At 38.8% G+C, this 16361-nt stretch overlaps 1 protein-coding gene across 2 annotated transcripts in view; it reads left to right on the top strand.

Annotated features, from left to right (window-relative positions):
• The window catches only part of LOC111874569 (dolichyl-diphosphooligosaccharide--protein glycosyltransferase subunit STT3A), a 42913-nt gene extending 32605 nt beyond the window's left edge, over positions 1-10308 (top strand). For both annotated transcript variants that reach the window (XM_023870176.2, XM_023870177.2), the window contains exons 12-15: positions 729-948; positions 3832-4020; positions 7361-7476; positions 9915-10308. In XM_023870176.2, the coding sequence (XP_023725944.1) occupies positions 729-948; positions 3832-4020; positions 7361-7476; positions 9915-9944 (555 nt within the window). In that variant the 3' untranslated portion in view covers positions 9945-10308. The remainder of the gene's footprint in view (positions 1-728; positions 949-3831; positions 4021-7360; positions 7477-9914) is intronic.
• Positions 10309-16361: the final 6053 nt, after the last annotated feature.

Here is a 16361-nt window from a genome sequence, read left to right as displayed (position 1 = left end):
TAAAAAGTTTAAATCAGAGTTAAAGAATTATCTACATGCTCATTCCTTCTACTCTTTAGATGAATACTTCAATGTAAATAGAGAATGATGTAAAATTAAGTTATATTAATTTTTAAGCTAAAATTGCCTGTACTTATGTATGTAACATTTTGACTTGTTCTGTATCCAAAGGTACTAACCTGCTTAGGATTTATAGAATGTAAATAAATTCAATTCAATTCAATTCAATAACTACTACTCATAATGATGAATTGTATGTAAGGATGGCAATCCTTAGCTTTTATATGCGGCAGAATCCACATTTAATTTAAGATTTTCCCACATTTAATGTCAGCTTCAATGATCCTAGGTCAGTAGTCTCAATGTTACATTTCTTCGTTTAAGATTTTTCTCAGTTTAATGTTCAGACTCACAAATTCATGAAGTAGCCTTAAATCGGGGTTTCACTAATCGTGGGTTTCTGTAAACTTCATTGTTATCTATAGAATCATTTTATTTTGTAATGCCTTCTTATCTTCATTTCTATGTTCATTTCATTGATAGCATAAATTTTATTAAAAATGTATACTGACCAGACATGACTTTGTAGGCTGTCAGTCATGGTTAATGATCAGTACATTATCTGTATATCTGTGGATACTATTTTAACTTATATCTCCAGCAGTGGTTTATTTGGAATTAGTGTATAATTGTCTCTTTCTTCTTGATTACTTGTGCTTATGTTTCAGGATGCGAGGGTCATGTCATGGTGGGATTATGGTTATCAGATAACAGCAATGGCAAATCGAACAATCCTTGTAGACAACAACACTTGGAACAACACACACATATCAAGAGTTGGTCAAGCGATGGCATCCTCTGAGGATCGTGCTTATGAAATCATGCGAGAGTTGGATGTTGATTATGTTCTTGTTATATTTGGTGGACTCACTGGTTACTCCTCTGATGGTATGGAAATTTACAGACATATTGAGTAGACCTAGGATTCTAATGTAAATATTTTATTTATTATGTAGATGTTCCAAAAGTAGTAATTTCCATGATAGCATCGCCACATTTGAATTTTATTGTACATATTTCTTGGGTTGTTATATGAAACTACGTATTTTGTGATATTTTTCTTGCATTTTAAACTGGAAAGTGCCACGCTGTGCACATGTTGCTTAAATACCTTGCTAATAGTCTCCTCGAACCTCCCAAGAAACTTTTTCTGCAGTGAGAGGGAAATCCCTTTTGTAAAGCAGAGTAAACTACAGCCCCCAGGTAATTCCACTCATTAGTCTGACCTGTGCACTGGAGATTTTCCTAACAATTCAAATGGTTTTCCTTTGTATTGCAGTTAAAGGTCCCTCCCCTCTCAAGATGAATGTGAGATTGAAGTTCTGTTCTGGTTTTAGGGATCATATTGGGAAACCTTGTAGCTACTTGAATCGGACTCTTTATATACATTGCGAACTCTTTAGCTGAATATTTTTTAAAAATTATATGATGGCGGGTAGCAGCAGAGGGAATTTCATTATTATCACATGTTTGGCTTTGGAGGCAGTCAGTTTCTTATCCATTATGTTGTGGTATTTTGTATCACACTGAAAGTGAAAGTGCATATTTACAGTGAAAATGATATATCTTATAAGTTCTTGTAATTCAGCTTGTTAGTGTGGTAGTTGATACAAGCAGAAATAAGTAGATGAGCTGATACTGGCAGCCTTGATTTCAAGCAATATATCAGCTGATTGATGACATGCTAAATAAGTTGGCTCATGGCAGTCTCAAGTCAGGTGGTAGATTGACTGAATTGTAGCAATCTGAAATGCAGGCTGATCACTGGCAGTCTCAGATTCAAGTGAGTAGACACGCTGATCAGTTGCAGCATTAATTTCAAGCAGTGGATTTGCTGATCAGCAACAGTCTCAAGTTAAAGCAGCAATTTGTTCAGTGACAACCATATGTTCAGATATGTCAATTAATCATGAGAGCCTTGAGTTTGAACAGTCTCAAGTTCATGTGCTGAAATGGCTGATCTGTGGCACCCCTACTTCTAGACAGATTGTGGGAAAAAAGTTTAATTTAATATTTTTATTCATCTTTTGTCTAACAAAGGATAATGTTGGTTCCCACCTCAGTTTATATATTGTGACATGATAGCCAAAAGCTTGAATAGTAGTACAGGAAGAGGAGGCCATTGCTAGGCAGCAGTGCAGTAAGCATGTTTTCACAGCAATATATGAACTGTTGGAAGCATTGTTTTCTGTGACATTCATGTTGAGGCTGTATAGCAAGGACCAATGGGAAAACTTTCTTTTTTATTGCTAGTGGGGTGGGACTAAGTATATTATACTGCAGCCACTTCTGGCCTATTGTACCAGCCCCAGATGATAGGTGAGGGTGATTATGGAGCAATTGGTGGAATGACGATTGGCAGGGGAAACCGAAGTGCTCGGAGAAAACCTGCCTCACTTTGTCCACCACAAATCCCATGTGACCAGACCCGGGATCGAACCATGGGAAAACTTAGAGGTCAGAGTTGGCGGTTAGCAGTCTTTTAGTTGCTTGGTTAGCAGCAACTACCTAGCAATAGCTAGTGATGATTTGAATAACCAACAGTAGACTTTATGTGTGCTGTAGTCTGGAGTGTGTGAGACTGTTATAGTCATTTGTAGTTACAAGTTATGAGCATTTGGCAACTCCAGTTATCATTCCAAACACCATGTCTAGTCACACATGGCAATACTGTCAGTGTCGAGGCTTCCAAAATAATGCACAGTTGTATTTGTGCTTGATCAGCTCATGAAATACAGGCATGGGATCCATCTATGTCCACAGTCAGGTAGCCAGGCTAGGCAGTTATGACAGGAAGGCAAGAGGAGGAGTGTAAGAGGCACTCGGTACATAAGAAGTTGCAGTCAGTGGTGTCCATACATGTTTTGCTGCTGATGTGGCCTCTGTGCATGCTACCAGTATAAGGACTCTCAGATTATGGTCAAAATAATCACTGGGTTCTTAGTGATGGTTAAGATCTCACATACATTGGCAGTTTGTTACTTCGTGGTATGAATAAACTTGTAAGAATTCTGGGTGAATATATTGTAATTTTTTTTCTCAAAGCATTAACCTACGGAGCCAGAAAAACCCATTGCTAGATAAACACATTCGTAACACTGGCAACAGTAGAAGAATTTCCATTTCTATAACAATAGAGGAATGTCACCATTGCTAAACAATGACTCCATAAACACTCTCGCAGTAATTAATACACAACACTGAGGTGCCCAGTGCTAGGCAACATAGCTTTAACACAACACTACAATTCTGGCAACAGAGGGTGTTTACTGTGAGGTCCATGCCGAAAGTTTATAAACATCATGGAAGATGGCATGAAGCAGTTGAGTACAGATTAGGACAGAGTGATTGAAGACAAAATGACAAGAAGACTTCATAGTGATTTGAAGTGATAGTTCTATGTTATAAATCCATTGCCAGGAAACAGATAGCATGCCCTGGTGATTAGTGAAGTGAGTAAATCAGTGGTAGTGCTGTATTGCCTGTACTTAAGAGTGATTGTAAAGGAAGGTGTTAATAAATCCAATAATCTGATCTAGAACCCATTGTTTTTGTCATGTGTACCTCACCTACACATGACAATGTCTGACTGTTTTCTGATTAGNNNTAACCCCCCCCCCCCCCCCCGAATACAAGTGTCAAGTGTTACCAGTATACAAACCTGCACAGTTTGAGAACAGGTAACATTGGTGCCAAAATGTTGGTTCATACATTTCAGATGTAATTGCTTTTAGTTTGTATCTGCTCTATACTATTGTGTATTGTTTTCAGATATCAACAAGTTCCTTTGGATGGTTCGAATTGGTGGCAGCACAGAACGAGGAAGTCATATCAAGGAGTGGGATTACTACTCTCCTTCTGGTGAATTCCGTGTAGACAAGGAAGGTTCACCAACACTGCTCAACTGTCTTATGTATAAAATGTGCTATTATCGTTTTGGACAAGTCTATACTGAGGGAGGTGAGTTAGGGTCATTTCGAGAGAGCAGTGCCTACCTCTCATAGCTGTATCTTCAAGCTTCTAGTTCACACACTAAGTTAACCTTTATTGTTTCATGANCTATTATCGTTTTGGACAAGTCTATACTGAGGGAGGTGAGTTAGGGTCTTAGTATAATGGGGTTTATGTTATAAACCATGTGACCCTAGGCCTGCTGGGGCCTACACATGCGTTGACATAGCAGTGAACTGCACAGATGGTAAACGTTAGTATGAACTTACGAATGTATGGCATGTCACTTTGCAGTTGTGTAATAATGTAAACAGCCAGCCATATTGATATGCAGCAAGTGGTGCATTGTGTCCCTCCAATATCACTTCCAAATTCAAGTTATCAGGTCTTGATTCATGTGATATGTATGCAGTTCAGAAGTTTATTATTTAATTTAGAATATATTTTCATTCCACAGACACTATTCATAAGTTTGGGAAAAATATTGTGACTTATTAAGTGACTAGAGATGGGCTTTGGATTGGTAATTATATTTGTTTGTAACAGCTTCCAACAATGGGGACTCCATCTCCCACATCTCCACCAGGAGTGGTGACTGTCTCATGAGAACTTCAGCACTAACTGTCCAGTCCAGCCCAGTCCAGTAAATTGCTGCTGTCCCTAGCTAGCACAGCTGTTATTGGTTATGGGCTCCATGAGGACCCATGACCATATTTTTTTCCTTTTCAGACTTTTACATGTTCTGAAATGGGACCTTTTTGAAGAGAGGATGGGTTTGAGTACTGCTGGTCACTCTTGCCACTAACTAACTGTCAAAGTCAAAGTCAAAGTCACATTGCGACTGATGGTCGGTCAGTCTGTCTGTCTTGGTGTCGAACCCTAGATGTTTCTTCTTATATGAAAGTTACTGTCCTGTCCATTTGGGGTGCCCTCTCTGATGAAAGGTCAGGTCTGTCATTTGTCAGTCATAGTCAGTATTAGTAAGTCCATTTTCATTATTTGCATATATTTACAAATTTAATCTTAATTTCTATTTCTTTGTACAATATATACAAGGCCTCTGTCAATCCAGGCTCAGTACAGCGGATTATGCCCTGTTTGTACCAGTATTCATTACCTTGGCAGTCTAGTCACTTGGACGGTCATATGCCTGACCACCGCCAAGTTTAGGCCTCTTATCCTTTCTATGTCGGGGCTTCTCCTTGTCCAGTATTGTGAACATTTTCGTTATCATGATTTTGTATGACTTCTGCTTGTTGCCTGCATACTTTTGTTATATAATCATATATAACTCAAGTCAGAGTCACATTGCGACTGACGGTCAGTCAGTAAGTGAGTTTTGGTGTCAAGCCCCATCTGGGGCTCATGACCAGTTAATAATTATTGCCGTTTGACAGTTAGGGTCTTGCTTCTGTGGGACACCCTCTCTGACGAGAGGATGGGTCTGTCTTTTGTATATGCTGCTGGCCCTTGCCAGTGCAGTCTTTCTTGGGTCGAAGTCCCTTGGGACTTGCGACCATATTTTACTGTCTCAGATTTGAGACTTACCTTTTCGTCACCTCCTACGACTCGCAGGGTCACGGTGGAGGTATTTGACCCCGCCTCCACACGGGGTACTCCTCATATGTAACTTGGTTTCGGTTCTCACTATATAGCAGAGGTAGTGTTGAGCATCCCCCACGCTCACCTGATTTGACCCCCCTTTACTTTTATTTGTGAGGGCCCCTGAAGGATGTGTTATATTGTAGAAACCCACCAACAATGGAGACATTACAGGAAGAAGTTGAAACATCATGTACCTCTATCTCAATGAACACCTTGGCCACAGATGCTCATGCACTACGAGATGGTATCCACAGTTTCCAGGACTGGTGCTTTCGTCTCTATAGCAGTTGTAGTATCTTGGGAGTCAGTGTACAAAATTTTATGTGGCTGGGTGGACGTGCTATTTATTTGCATCATCTTATTTGGAGTTGTGTGTCTTGCCTGTGCAATTTCAGGATGGATCCAACAAAGGAACAAGGAGTGTGCATCAAATTTACGCAGATCTTGGAAAAAGTGTAGTGGAGACTGCAATAAATAGACAAGCATTTGAAGAGGAAAGCATGAGCTGTACACAGGTGTTTGAATGGCATGCTCAGTTCAGGATGAACATCCATTGAGGACGACCAACACAGGTAGGCCCGTCAGCTGCACAATGCCTGAAACTCTTGCCAGACTTCAACAGTTTGTTTGTGAGGATTGACATCAAACCATTCAGGACCTTGCTGATGAGATGGGAATTGGTTATGGACATGTAAACGGATTCTGACAGCTGATCAGAAGCAGCAGCATGTCAACATTTGTGAGGAGCTTTGTCAGAGCGCCTCTGACAAGACAACTTCTTGTCCAGGGTTATCACTAGTGACAGGAGCTGGATTTACTGTTATGACCCTGAGACAAAGCAACAATCCTCCAAATGGAAAAGTCCAAACTCACTGGTACCAGAAAAAGGCGAGACAGGTGAAGAGCAAAGTCAAGAGCATGCTCATCATTTTCTTTGACATCAAGGGGATTGTCCAGGCCAAACAATCAGTTCCGCATGCTCCTGTGAAGTTTTATGGTGACTGTGTGAAAATGTGCGAAGACTTCACCCCGAACTTTGCTAAAAAGGAACTGTCTCTTGCATCACAACAACGCACCATCACACACTTCCTTTTTCACCAGGGAATTTTGACCAAAAACAACATGACTGTTGGCCCTCACCCACCCTACTCGTCTGAGTTGGTCCCCTGCCACTTTTATCTGTTACCCCGATTGAAGATAAAACTGAAAGGCCGAATTTTGACTCAGTTGAGGTGATCAAGGCAGAATTGCAGGTGGTGCTGAACCCTCCCACAGAACACGATTTCCAGGATGTATTTAAAAAATGGCAGAAGCGGTGGGAATGGTGCATATGTGCGGAAAGGGACTGCTAGTAGGCCCAGAATTAATTTTTGACCAGATGGCAGAACCAGTCCTGGAAATTATGGATACCACCTCATACTCCTGCAAACTCAGAAGAGTCTACAAGCTAATAATGGGCACTTGGAATGTTTGGTTTAGCTCAGCGTGCTTCGCTGCTTCCCTTTCTGTGTATCAGATTTAGATTACCAGTAAATTATTTAAGCAGATATTTTGTACATTGAAGTGTGCATACATTTCTTTTTGGGGGCCACTCCATATATGAAGTTCAGCAAAACAAGTAGTGTCATAATCTTTACCACAAAATTTATAAAACAGTGTCAGTGGGAAAGAAAGAAGGAGCCACTTTGTTGCACATTAATCTTGTCACCTCACATAAATTGATAAATTGTTTCTAATATTATAGGAAAGCCACCAGGTTATGATCGAGTTCGAAGTGCTGAGATTGGCAATAAGGATTTTGAACTCGATGTCTTAGAAGAGGCTTACACCACAGAACATTGGCTGGTTCGCATATACAAGGTACATTCTTGACAACAGTGTGAGTGCTTTTGCTCCAAGAATTCTTGATAAAAACAGGAACTAAGTGTTCCAAAGTGAGAATTATGTATAGAGAAATAGGGATGCAGGTATTATGAAAGGCAGATAATAACATAGTGGAAGTCAGTCCAGAGCTTCTTGCTGTGTTTCATTTTTCCTCTTTTATTTTTTTTTATGCTTTGCCACTGTCTTCTTTCCTTCGCTGTCTCCTTTCTTAGCTTCCTTTACCTTTCCATACTTTTTTCAAGCTTTAGACCAGGTTCCTGTGCAGCTTCTTTGCAACTGAACTCTCTATTACATTTTTCATTTTCGTAGCATTCATGGCATGGTGGATTCTCATTCAGAGGGTTTAGAGTTTGATCTCCAGTCCGACCTGTGTGAATATCTTTCTGCTCACAGATTGAAATCTTCACCTCTATTAGAGATAACACTTTGGGAGTGTAAAGAATTCCAGACGGCCTCTGTAATTTGGCATTCACATTGAACTGTAGGACATTCCTTCCATAGAGAGTATTGCACCAGTTTGTTCATCTTGTGGGGAACCAACAACAACAACAACAGCAATAATAATAACAAACGGAGAAAACTACTGTCTCGTCACCAAGATGCAGGGCAAAATCATGACACAAAGGCAACTAACATATTTTGAAAATGTGGCACAGTTCGTATATATGGGAATGACTATAACAAATCGAAACTTGATTCAAGAGGAAATTAAGAGGAGACTGAATGTGGGTAATGCTTGCTACCATTCAGTCAGTCTTGTCTGCTGTGAGAAACATAAAAGTTGGAGTATGCAAAACTATAATTTTGCCTGTGGTTCTGTATGGGTGTGAAACTTGGTCTCTGTTATTAAAGGAGGAACATGGACTGATGACGGTGTTTTATAACGGGTGCTGAGGAGAATATTTGGACAGAAGAGAGATGAAGTGACAAAAGGTTGGAGAAAATTACATAGTGTGGAGCTTCATAACTTGTACTCTTCTCCAGGTATAATTAGAACAAGCAAGTCAAAGAGGATGAGATGGGCAGGGCATATAGCACAAGTGGGGGAGAAGAGGAATGCATATAGGATATTGGTGGGAAAGCCAGTAGGAAAGAGACCACTAGCAAGACCAAGTCAAAGGTGTGTGGGCAATATTAAAATGGAACTTAGAGAGATGGGATGGATTTGATTGATCTGTCTGAGTGGAGGGCTTTTGTGAAAACGATTATGAAACTTCAGGTTCCGTAAAATGCTGGGAAGTTCTTGAGTTGCTGTACAATTGGTGGCTTTTCAAGAAAGGCTCAGCTCCATGAGTGAATAATAATAATAATAATTGAATTCTTTATTATTTATGTGCCAAGTCGAAAAATGATGATGATGATGATGATGATGATGATGATGAAATAGTAATAATAATAATAATAATAATGTGTGGGTACTACAGTCCATGATGAACCTTGGCCTCTGTTTTAGTTTCTCAATCATGTAGACAGTCAGTAGGACTCTTGGGTAGGGGGTCAGTCAGCTGCAGGACCACTGCCTACACAGAACAACACAAACAGAATAAATGTAAACATGCATGCCTGAAGTGTGATTCGAACCCATCGCCCCAGTGTTTGAGTGGGGAAAGACAGTTCATGCCTTAGACCATGTCTTCTGTGATTGGCAGGGAGTCCATACTGTTCTACATCTTCCATAGAATGTCCATTTTATGAAGAATATCATTGTACCGTCCATCTTTTTGGAGTGTTTTGCAGTATCCTTGGAGATGAGTGATGTAGTGCACCAGATGTTTGGCATTCTTGAATGGTATTGGGCTCTCCAAGTAGATTTAACTCACAGATATTTTATGTAATTTTGAGACTTTTATATTTCATGACTTTGCTGAGTTTTATTGCTTGAATTTTGAGACCTCATTTTCAGGATCCTATGTAACCTGGCAGTTTTATTACTTCATACTGGCCAGCTCTTGAATATATAATGAATTTTGACACCTGCTTTTATCATCAAACTTTTATACCAATTTGCCCTGTTTTGGAAGCTGTAGCACCTATAGATGCGCATGGTCTCCCCTCTGTGTGTACACAAGCACATATGAATGTGCAAGCATGTACACAGCACACGCCTCCTCTGCCAATGATTGTTCTCATGATCATCCTGTCACTGGGGTTAACAGAATGCAGTGTATTCGTGCCTCCTCCTCAGAAACGGATTCTCTGTCTTTGCTTAGGGGGTCAGAGGCCAGATAGGTCTACACAGACCACATCTGGATGCACTGGAAGTACTTCATTACATATTCCTTCTTTCATGAACCCAGTTACTGAAAACTATTTTGTAACATTTACCAGTGGAGCATTGTCTGTACATGCTTTCATTATAGCAGCATTTAAACTTTTCTTCTTCATTGCATTTCTTATCTTTTATTTTGTTGTAGGTGAAAGATCTGCGCAACAGAGGCGTGTAATGGAAGTTTCAGCCAACAATGACACAGCTGCTCAATAAGACATCCAGATGGTCTTAATACACTATAAGATGCCTACAATGCATTTTGCTCTTCTCCAGTTTATATGATACTTTTTTTAAAGAAACTGAGAATGACTGTTAATATCATCTCATGGGTGTGATGGTGAACTACAAGAAGTGTATGTGCATTGTTTGTTGTGTGCGCATGTATAGAAGAGTCAAAACAAATTTGATCATTAAATATGTAAGAGTATGTGTGCCAGAATTAGGGAGGTGTATTTCATCTACTGTGGGAACAAGGGTGTATTATGTTCAGTTTGTGACATAACCTATTGTGTCATCATTAGAGAGTTAACTAGATTCTATTTTCAATGTACGTTTGGCTTTTATATACCAGTGGGAAATTCAGACATGACAGAAATTTTCTTCTGTAAGGTTGCCTACACAAAATATGATGTACTCTGGTTCATAGAGGAGATGGACTTCAAGCAGCTTATTTGTTTAGCCTACCAGGTCTTTGTGAAATTTAAAACAGTGGTTTTCAGACATGTGTAATGTTATTGAATCGGTGGTATGTAGGATATTGTGGGTGGTTGGTCTTGGTGAGAATGGGATGACACAAGACTGTCATTCAAAGGGTCATGGGTTCAATCCCTAGTCATAGTTTGTACAAATCTTTCATCACATATAGCAAAGCCTAAACTTTGAAATGTTAAAGAGTCATACCATTTTTTTTTCAATGATTAATGAGCTATTTTTTGTTTTTCTTACCAGCATTCTTACATTTGCTGTACCACTTTGAATAGTAAACTGCCCCATGGGTGCTTCCACTTCAGAAACAAGTCTTCTGTCTTGTCAGATGTCCAAGAGGCCAAAAATGTCAGAAGCATTCCATGCAGACAAACATTGAATTTATTTTGCATGTAGACGGCATGCTGATTTTGGGTTAACTGAAGAGGTCATTCACTGCACTGAACTTGTTTAGTCTGTGCATTTGTGTGTTTGGCATTTAAAAAAAAAGAAGATGAAATTCATACAGCCATTGGTGATTATATGAAGGCAAGACCAGAACCCTACGAGCTGACATTTCTAAGTCCACTTCGCTGAGCTGAGTCGCATAGAGACGGCTGGCACGAAGTCTTCGAAAGTATCCCCCCTCTCCTGTGATTACGGAGAGTTTATAAGCAAATTTACATCCGGTAACTGACGTCATATCTCCCTCTTAGGCACTGAGTCTTGCCTTGTACATTGTCTTCGTATGGAAAATTACAGGACATAGGTTCGGTGGACCAAGTCCACACTTGTTTACTCCACACATATATTTTTCTAAAATAATCAGGCGGATATTGGGCAGTGTACCCAACTGTAGCAGTAGAACAGCTGTAGGAAATCATATTTTTCTCAAGCACCAATACCAATTTTTACAGTAGGCATTACTGTAACAGTGCAGTATTGATCCATTAACCCTTGAGTAGGTGTCTTTTGTAGATTACACCATTTTTATGAATTGTAATGTGACAGTTGCACTACATGCCTTCCATCTATTGCTCTTTCCATATTCCTTTAGTGTCATTAGGTCTGTTGTTAATGCAGTCAAACCGTCACTGGACAATGCAACTCTAATGGAAATGGATCTAGTATACTGAATCTGCTACAAACCTGGTCATGTAAGTATTTTTCACACTTTAACAACCATCAAGTGATACAGTCAAATTAAGTAAAAGAAGATGAATGACTAGATTGCCATGTTTGTAACACAAAAGCATTTTTAGTAAATATAAATATAGATATTAATTATGTTCTCATTATTTTTGTAGGATACATGGTATGGCAGATGAAATTGTGAGAATACTTAAAAGAGAAATCAGATAGAGAGAGGCTGCGGAGATTTATAATTCCAGAAAAAAAAGTGTTATTAGTAGAAGCAGTCACAGAATTGTGTGTGACCAGAGCAGCCTAGTAACTTCAGGAGGCAGTAATGTACCAGTCATTCAAGGGAATAGTATGGAGTTAACCACAGTTTATAAAATATTCATTGCATGGTAGCTTGTATTACATGGTTGTCAACAGCCATGTCTTTTCACTAATGAACATGTTGTTGGTCATTGCACACATCCTTTATTACTCCAGTGCAGATAATACCAAACAAAATGGAAGATGGTAGTTTTAAAGAATTTATTATTGTTGCTGATGGAAGCCATGTTTTATTCATGTGGTCAAAATAAAGTCAAATCTGAAAATAGAAAACCATTGAAGATGAAGAAGATGGATGTGTAGACCTGGTGAGCAAAAATAAATTGTGAAAAATATAGGATTGAAATATGCAGACACAACTGAAGAATGCTGTTCATGCAGCCAATTTTAATGCACACAGTATGTATGAATAACATATAGCTGTGATAAACAAAAGTGTAGATTCTGAGATAATACATATTTATTCATTGAACCATAAATGAATTGCAATAGTCTTTGTTTGTTAGTTTATATTTTATGTGAACTGTACTGTTAATAATGATACAATGAACATAGCTCTTATGTTTAATGAGGAACAAAAATAGTTTTAATGAAAATTAACAATACTTTATTCACAACAATGAGTTTTGTAAAAGCAAGGTGCTGTAAACAGTATGCCTCAGGTCTGCTGAAATCAAATTTCAGGGCATGCTTGCTCAAGGGTTAAGAACATCAAGAAATTCCAGTTATTAAGAGATTGTAATAAACTTGCCAAGCAGGACAAAGGATAGTGACAGACACTGTAGCAGCTGATGTCCTTGTATTAATGATCAAACTTTTTGCGGCGGGCTACCTGCCTAATGACGAAGTTGCCGTGGCACATCTTGCCTCTCACCCCAGACGTGGTCTGCCAACCTTCGTATTAATTATTGTATGGAAAGTTATGATGGCTTAGTGTCTTAGGATTAGTTATGACTTCGTGATGAAACAGTTGCTTTATATATTTTATGATCCTTGGACCTGCTGTCTGGCACCGTTTGCTATCTCCGTCCTTGTTTTCATCTTGAGCCCACAACCTCTCATACTCTCTTCCTTCAAGAGCATTTGTGATCCCAGCTTTTGAAAAGCTCTTTGTAATTACTTTCATCAGTACCATGTTCCATGGTTGTACTGTCCAGTTATGCATCATTTCAGTCAACGGTCTTCTGTTTTCTGTTTGCATCAACTCAGATCTACTTTCTGCTATCCATTGTACATACAAGTTTTCCTTGAATCGCTTGTTAACTGACATGCCACTGACTGAGGTCAAAACAGTCCATGTCTTGCCATGTCTGTGAGAGGCTGGGTTTGGACATAGGGCTGACACCCTGGCACCTGTCTGATAACATCCTTTCTACAACAGTCGTAACATGAATACATGCAAGAAATAGCAAGTAACAGGCGTTGGCTTGTATCTGTGCTCATTACCTCAGGGAGGTGCGTCTAGAGCAGGAATCTGGACTTCATTGCTGTGAAACCTTACAGTAATATTAACCATCATCTCTGTGGTCTGTAGTCCACAAGTGATATCAACTGAGCAACCGCCACTTGTCGGCGAAGTTAGTGCCAATTTTTGCAGATAGAGGGTGTCACGTGGTCAGTGCAACAGATCCCCATGACCGTTAATCTCAGTTTTGTAGACCGGAGTCGCTATTTCCTTTAAACAGCTCCTCAGTTATCCTCATGAGGCTGAGTGGACCCTGTTCCAACCCAAGACTTCTCATAAAATCTGGTAGTGCCAAGAATTGAACCCAGGACCTCTGGATCAGTAGGCAGGAACTCTGACCACTAGACCACAGAAGTGGTCATTTGTGTCTCAAAATTGGCTCAGAGGAGTTCCTCTTTTGTAAGACAAGTAAGTAGGTTCATGTGCTGTTTCTAATGGTTTTTCTTCTAGTTTTGATTATGTGTGACCAACATTCTGTGAGATGATTTGAAAACCACTGTTACGAGAGATGGATCTTTTGCCTGCATGATCACATGCTACATGATAGCATATGTCATATGGGGCATCAGTTCAGTTTGAAAGAAATGTATTGACCTTCATTGGCAGTAATCATTTCCACAGTTTTGCAGCTTGTGATTAGATATAGACAGGACAGCAGTTTGCTTTTTTTCAGTTCTTAAAATAAAGCTTCATTAGCTGAATTTATTTCCACAGTTTTGAAATTTATGAACCCCATGTTTATTGAAATACTTAGGAGCAAGAACGAGGAACACATATACTTCATTTACAGAGAATTATGTCTTGACTAGAAATTGCATGAAATTGTAGTGGGGTTTGGGAGGGGGAAGGAAAATAAGTACAGTTACCTTCTGTAAATAAGTCAACTGTCAACTTTGCCCAGAACAGTACAAAATATACTGACTCCTGAAGTGTGGGTTTCAAAATTTGTTCCAAGTTACTGATACTTACAAAGTGGTAGTGTTTCAACTGTAGGTTTACATTTCTCACATTGCTTTAAATACAACTTTGGAGGGAGAGCCTTAAAGACAATCTTAATTCTTCAAAATGGTAATGTTGCCAACTTCACTTTACATTTCTTTCGTTGTTTTAAATGGAACATTGAATCAACAGCCTTAAAGACAACCTAATTCTTGAAGTTTGAGAAAAGCTGCAGAACAACCTACATCTTTTCTCTGTTTATTTATTTTTGAGTTGTATGCCATTAAGTGGTGAAACTTGAAATGAGGCAATGGATGTGCAGTCTGCAAATGCTTTATTTGTTTTAAGTGCACCGCATCTGATTTGTCAGTAGCAGAAAAGGACTATCTGGCTGTTTACTTTCTTGGTGCTTTTTTGATGGCCTCAGGATGCAATACATGAAGTTTTCTTGCCTTTAATCATTTTGACAGTCTACAGAAGACATTTAAATATTTTCTCTTGATGTAAAATTAAATTTTTCATTGGGAAATAAAGATTATGCTTCCATTCATGTTTCCACTTTTATGTGGGTGGTCAAGCCATCAAACCTCTCCATCTGTCAGTCTTTCCAGAGGTCCGCTTATAAAGTTACTGCCCATCTGTATCAATTGCTGCCACTGTTCCAGGAGCTGGGATCACTATGATGACTGTGGAATTGGGTTCGATTCCTGGCAGAGGTAACATATTTCTCTTCTCCACAGCATCAGAACTGCCTCTGGGGTCCACCCAGCTTGCTGTCCAATGGAGGCTTTTTCTCCAGGGATAAAGGGGCTGGGGCATGAAGGTGAGCAGTCACCTCCATTTAGTGCTGAGGTTTTAATGTGTGGAGGTATACCTACATTCCTGTATACAACTTCCAGGTGTTGTACTTGCCTTTAAATTTAACCTACCACTGAACCATATGACCACTCTTAGATCATAATATCTATACAATTGAGTAAGTATGGAATAATTTAATTATTGAGATAAATTTGACTTAAATATGGTTTCTCACTCTCTTTCTTAGTTTTAAAGTGTTTCAAAATTCAGTTCCAGCTCTAGTAATGATAAATTCAAATAATAAGAACCTCTGCCTAGATGCATGAGCGGGAAAGGTGCAAGAGAAACAAAGGTAGCAGGACTGCTCATGTGTGTTGTCTTTCTCTCGCACTGCCACCCACTAGGTTCTATCTTCATTATTTCATTTCTATGTGTTGAAGGCCAGAGTTCTTCCTAAATGAAAGTTATTCTGTTGTGAGGAACCATTTGAAGACATATCCATTGGTTGAATATGTTTGAAACAATATTATTGAAGAAACTGATTCTGAAACAAGGTTGAATTATATTTCAGAAAATGCTGAAATTTTGTATAAAATTGTAAAGAATATGGAAACTTGTCCGGGCGTTTTTATTCTATGCATTCTATGAATTAACCGTTTCTTGTATCAGTTACAGTGTCTCAACAGTGGTGAAAAATGTTGCATTTAGTAAAGTGGTATAAAAATGTGATTTTACTGGTAGATTGAAGAGAAATATTTTAAAAATTTGCTCTTAAAATGACTAACATTATTAGAAGACTTATTTCACATACTGTGTTAAAATATGAATATGTAACTAATCCTTGGCCTGTGGTTGACTGTTCCCTTAAATGTGTTAGCTAGTCCATTTTTACTCTTCAGGTTGTGGTTTTGGCATGACATAAAATCTCAGGGTAAGTGACATTCATTGTGTAAGAAAATGTGTACAGGGGATTCTGTTGTCAAGGTTTAGAAAATGATGTTAACAATATGCATATAAAGGACATTGGGTTTATTGAAGGGGAACAAATGTGTATTATACTTTCATCTTATGGGAAAAGGAGGTTTTTCTGATTTGAAAATTATATACAGATTATCATATATACAGAAACCATCCTTCTGTTTATTATATAGGTCTATGATTATGTGAGTACTGTCATCTTTCATTGTACAAAACAATTATATATTGGTGACAGTTTAATTTGTGAACTTGAGATTGAAATAA

Source organism: Cryptotermes secundus, unplaced genomic scaffold, assembly GCF_002891405.2.
Source record: "Cryptotermes secundus unplaced genomic scaffold, Csec_1.0 scaffold1009, whole genome shotgun sequence".
In the NCBI taxonomy this organism is placed as follows: Eukaryota; Metazoa; Arthropoda; class Insecta; order Blattodea; family Kalotermitidae; genus Cryptotermes; species Cryptotermes secundus.
Note: the sequence above shows the minus strand (reverse complement) of the source record. Positions and strands in the feature narration are given on the sequence as shown.